Genomic DNA, 5,217 nt, shown 5'->3' with positions numbered 1-5,217 from the left:
ATATGCTACAAATATATATATATATAGCTCGCCAGATTTAGATCTTTACTGACACTCACCAAGCAAAAACTTCAACACCCCACCCCCCCCCCTCCACCCTGACAAACCTCTGATCGCCATAGTATGCCTGAGTGTAGTGGCACTCCTCCTCACCTCGGAGAATCATTTGCTCGTACTTGCCATCACCATATCTCTTTCCGTTTGAAGGAATCACATCCCCAGCCAATATGCCAGCTTTCCCGTTGGGCATATTAATCTGTGTGTTTGTTCCGTGTTGTGTGTGTGCGGAATCTACAGGGGTGTTCAATCCCATATCCGTAAGCGTGGGTGTCGAGGTCTTGGCGTGTACGTGCGCCTGATGCGGTCTATCCGTAGATGTTTGCGTGACTGTCTTGTGTGGTGTCCGTGTGGGTGTGGGTGCGTGTTGTGGTGTCATCTGTCTGTCAATAGCAGGAGCAAAAAAGGAAGTTATATTACTCGTCTGCTCCATATCAGATACACTATCACCCATCTCATTCCTCGTCTGCACTTGCGCGAGAGTCTGATACTCGCCGGCACTCTTTGGGCTTGCTAAGCTGTGCTGTCTATTGCTTAGGCCTCTCGCATGTGTGTACGTATTTGAATCGTTAGAGCTTTTAGAAGATGTCTGCCCTTGCTTGTCGTCCTGCCCTTCTGTGAATGTGCGTTGTTGGTTGTCACCGTGGCCGTTCACAGGTAGTTGTGCATGTGTACGACCATAGCCTTCATCAACTACCTGATGTTGTGCAGTATTGGCTACGTTAATATGTGTGTGTTGTGCCTGCACCTCAGTACGAGTGTTTACTGCTTGTTCTGTGTTTGTGTCCCGTATACCAAGTGGCGGGTGTGTTCTTTCATCGGCTTGGTTATTCGAAACGGTAGTATTGGATATTGATTGTGCTTTTTTTAGAACCGGGTCGATGCTGGTGGAGACCGGGACGTTGCCCTCTATATATGCGGCGAATCGCTGTAGTTTACGATGCAAACGAATTTATTGTAGTAATAGAACATGGATTAATAATAAAGTGCGTCACTGATATTAGTCCCCATCATTAAGTCTTTGCCACGAACTGCGATTCAAAGGCTCAGCAACAAACCATGAGCCAACACAGTAAGAATATATTTGATGACCTTGTTTTGTTCTATTCTGGCACATATAGGACCTTGATACCCCTGGAGTAAACATCACACCCGAGTTAATCCTGAAGTAAACTAATACTTAGCCATCTACGCTCACGAGCACAACTCCTACCTTATCACTGCTAATACGCTCGCATTGGAATATGCAGAATGTGTGTCTACCGATATATCGGAACGCGTGCTATTCCTTATTCTGCAATAATACTCGGAGCGTGTGATATCCCTGTCTATTACACTGCCAGACAAGTACAATATCTAGTATCTATCTGTCATACAAAAACAAACGGAAGATCCGAGCATATATCTAATGTTTTGCCTACTCCTCGGAGCGTGAACTAACCCTCTGCCCATAATATTATCAACCAAGCACTTTGATTGATCGGTACATTCATTGTGTGTTATGGGAAAGCCGGAGCGTGTGCCTATCTTTCGCTTAGTATAATACTCGGAGCGTTCGTTGACCCTTTGGCTTTGTAATTATCTACTAATCCAACCTATAATATTACTTGGAGCGTGCATCAACCCTCTGCAATTTGTTTACTAACCGAAGCAGTGAAGAATGTAAATATCTTCTACGGATAATACCAACAGAAATGTACGGAAATGTACGTAACCCCTCAAATTGCTAACTACAGCAAGTATACGTAAAAAATCAACCATTCACATTGTTGTCTAACCCTTGACGTATAATATTATTCAGAGCGTGTATTGCGTTCTGTCTACATTACTTCTACCAACCAGGAACACTGGTTGGTTGCTGTGTTGTATCGCTTTCCCACAAATTAGATCGTCCGTTAATTCTCAACCTTTGATATTTCTCATCCAGGTACACGGGCTGATTATTGTATAATATATAATTCATACTTACCAATGAGTTGGAGCGTATGTCAACCCTCTGCGATGTGCACTGGGGCATGCCTCGTATCTCTGTCATTGTTGTATCCAGTACCAACCCCATGGTCGTGTCATCCACCTCATTGACGCTGATGTCATCTGCCGCGATACCATGCGTCTCCTGATCCATAGCTATATCCATCACCCCGTTTTTACATATATCGTTTACCGTAGTACCAAGTGTTTCCGGATCCAAAGTAGTATCCTTCATTTCATAAACACTGGTGTTTTCTGCCGTAGTATTGAGTAACCCCAAATCCCCGGTAGCGTCCGTCACCCCATACACACTGCTCTCATCCGTGGTAGTGTCCCGTATCTCCTTCATGCACATGTCAAATGTGACACTCCTTGTGGTGTCCATCGTCTTCGTTCGTTTGGTGCGCATGGGTGCAGGTGGTTGTTTAGTTGTCACAGGCGCGCTGGAGGAGATGTAGTTCTGCCGTTTCTCGGATTGTGGGGGGTTCTGCTGGGGAAAAAATGGAAGAAAACTAAAAGCTTAAATACAAAAAATACAATGTATATCTTGTCTGTACTTACATAATAGCTTTATAGAGAAGATAACTCTCTACTGATATTGTCAGGTGCAAACTGGCGAGATGTGGTGCTGCTGTTTCTCGTGCGTAAAATTGGGCAGGAAATTTAAACCTCAACTATAAGGAAGGTAATGCATATGTTGCCCATGATTAAGTAGTATCTATAAAGGAAAAGTAATTTCTCCTGATATGATTGTCAGGTACAAACTGTTGAGATGTGGTGCTGCCGTTTCTCGGACTGTTTTGGATTCTATTGAACAAATCGCAAAGAAAATCGAGGCAATGGGTTTAGAATAGGGACTGAATATCCTTTCAACAATGACATATTTCTGAGCAGAAATCAAAGCTCCTCTTGCATATGCGAAATTTTGTAGCGAGGTATACTGGTGCCTGTTCTCGGTATGTTTGGATTTTAAAGTTTAAATGGAATTGATAGATGAAGAGTCGTATACAACAACTGGGTACTTTTATATTCACCCCAAAAAGGATTAGCTTTTATCAATATTGCAAGGTATAGTACAAAATAGAGATACGTCTCTATGTACACAGCTCCAATATATATGTGAGTACAAGACAGCCGTGCGGATGTTATCTACGCTCAATTGACCTCAAACGTATATTCGATGGAAAATCACGACAAATATAGACACACTTTCAAGATAAGAGAATATGTTCATACTATAGATACTTGCAGATTCGTGAAACCAAACCTCATAACAAAGAGGAACGCATCATGCTTGCAAAATACAGCAACCTTTTCTGTGTGAACCCGAAATGGTTTTAATTTTATCGTTGGCATCCTGCATCTTGAGCCATACCTGTGGCGTTTTTCTTGCGGGCGAGAACATTTTTACTTCGATGTCCTCGTCGTTGTCATCTGTTACTTCGGCACCATCCGTGCGCAGGCGTAAAAATCGGGACGATATCGGAACGGTCGGAACTGGAGAACCTCGATAATTGCGCGTACAAGCAATCGACGTTAGCAAATATACAACTCCTTGAGAGCGGTTGCAATATCTACTTGACGTATAAACATATGCAAACTCGCGAAATATAGTGCACAGTATATGGTGTTTGCAATTGCCTTAAGTAACCAAGATTTGCTTATGACGGCCAGGTCTGCACATTGGGAACCAGTTGGTGTCCACTAAAGCTTTCTGGGTTGAAATGCTCCACATTTGTACCATTCACAGTACAAAAGCCTAGACAAATACATCCAATTTTGTATCAATGTATCACTCCCCACGGCAATATCTACTCCATAATCCACACGCAAGCACTCTGTATCTGGGAGATTCTCTCCCGTTGTAAACTTCCCACGGAGTATTATTTGTTTGAAGGAAAATTTGGTGTCGAGAACTTAGTTGAAACGTGTATTGAGTTTCTCGTGTATTCCACAGATAATTATTACATGCTGCGACTACCCTTCTGAGATGATTCGTGTTGATCCGTATCTTTTTTTTTGGGGGATTTAATTTGAAGCATCCGGAATATGCGTTGTATGATGTCATGCGTCTACAACGTAAGGGTTTTTCTTATTGCAAGAACCGTTTTATAACTCCTCATGTAGATTATCTTGCTTAATGTTGTCGTACTTACCAATTGTTGGTTGTCACACATACACGTTTCGATAGTCACACATACAATCGGCAGTTTTTGCACTCACCAAATGGCTGTTGCCGTAAAGGCCAATTACCCGCCTGTCTTGTATACTAATTGCCTGTGATAACACATACCAAATATGTGCTTTCGTACTTACCAATAGTCTGTTGTCATATACACAAATTCTACCTTGTCGTACACACCACTTCCCTGTTGTCGCATGTACCAGCCAGGCTGTTTCCATACATACTAAAGGTATGTTGTTGAGCATACCATTTGGCTGATGCCCTATAAAGCTATTGTCCTCTGTCGTACATACCAATGCCAGTTATCGTGCACACCAGTTGTCCAAAACTACGCACACAAATTGCCTGTGGTTGTACATATCGAATACCTGCGCTATTGTATACCAACTGGTTAATGACGTATATACCAATTTAACGGTGTCGTACATACCAGCTGTTGTTGTCGGCTTTTGCGTACTTTTGCTGTGCCGCGCCTTTTTCGTAACACGCCCGTTAGAAACCCCAAGATCCAAAGTGGTGCCGCGTTGGCGGTGTCCCGCTGCTACTATATGCGCCTTCCTGTAGTGTCAATTGCTTCAAATTAATACAGGTTTGTTTGCGAGATACGGGTAGTGGATTGTTTCGATTTAGCAAAGACATCGGGTGGCATTCATGCAAAGGGGATGACTATATATTAGCGTATTTTTCGGTGGAGATGCATGTGAAATGGGTCTGTATATACAAGTTCATGTATTAGTTAAAATTGCTGTGAAACGACCAGTTGTGTATAAAGGAACCGGCTGCAAAATCAGAGTATGCATAACCCGAATTCTATCCAAAAGCAACGCCTCTCTTTTAGTCTCGCACGATGTCGCACTGCGTAAATTTATAATGCAGCAATATAAAATAGCCCCCAAGGAGTTAGTGTACTATGCGCGTCAGATATATGTATATATGTGTGTGTGTGTGTGTTTGTGTGTGTGTGTGTGTGTGTGTGTGTGTGTGTGTGTGTGTGTGTGTGTGTG

The 5,217-nt window shown here is 42.8% G+C and overlaps 1 protein-coding gene across 1 annotated transcript in view; it reads right to left on the bottom strand.

Moving 5' to 3' along the window:
• Positions 1 to 55: 55 nt before the first annotated feature.
• SARC_07022 (hypothetical protein) overlaps positions 56 to 5,217 on the bottom strand; it is a gene marked incomplete at both ends in the record, with an annotated part of 11,977 nt that continues 6,815 nt past the window's right edge. Inside the window, 4 exons of the mRNA XM_014299039.1 lie at positions 56 to 985; positions 2,027 to 2,515; positions 3,404 to 3,525; positions 4,644 to 4,771. Coding sequence (XP_014154514.1) covers positions 56 to 985; positions 2,027 to 2,515; positions 3,404 to 3,525; positions 4,644 to 4,771 — 1,669 coding nt within the window. The remainder of the gene's footprint in view (positions 986 to 2,026; positions 2,516 to 3,403; positions 3,526 to 4,643; positions 4,772 to 5,217) is intronic.

The sequence above is a fragment of the Sphaeroforma arctica genome, assembly GCF_001186125.1.
Source record: "Sphaeroforma arctica JP610 unplaced genomic scaffold supercont1.532, whole genome shotgun sequence".
NCBI lineage: Eukaryota > Ichthyosporea > Ichthyophonida > Sphaeroforma > Sphaeroforma arctica.
The sequence above is the reverse complement of the archived record's forward strand: the minus strand, read 5'-3'. Positions and strand labels throughout refer to the sequence as shown.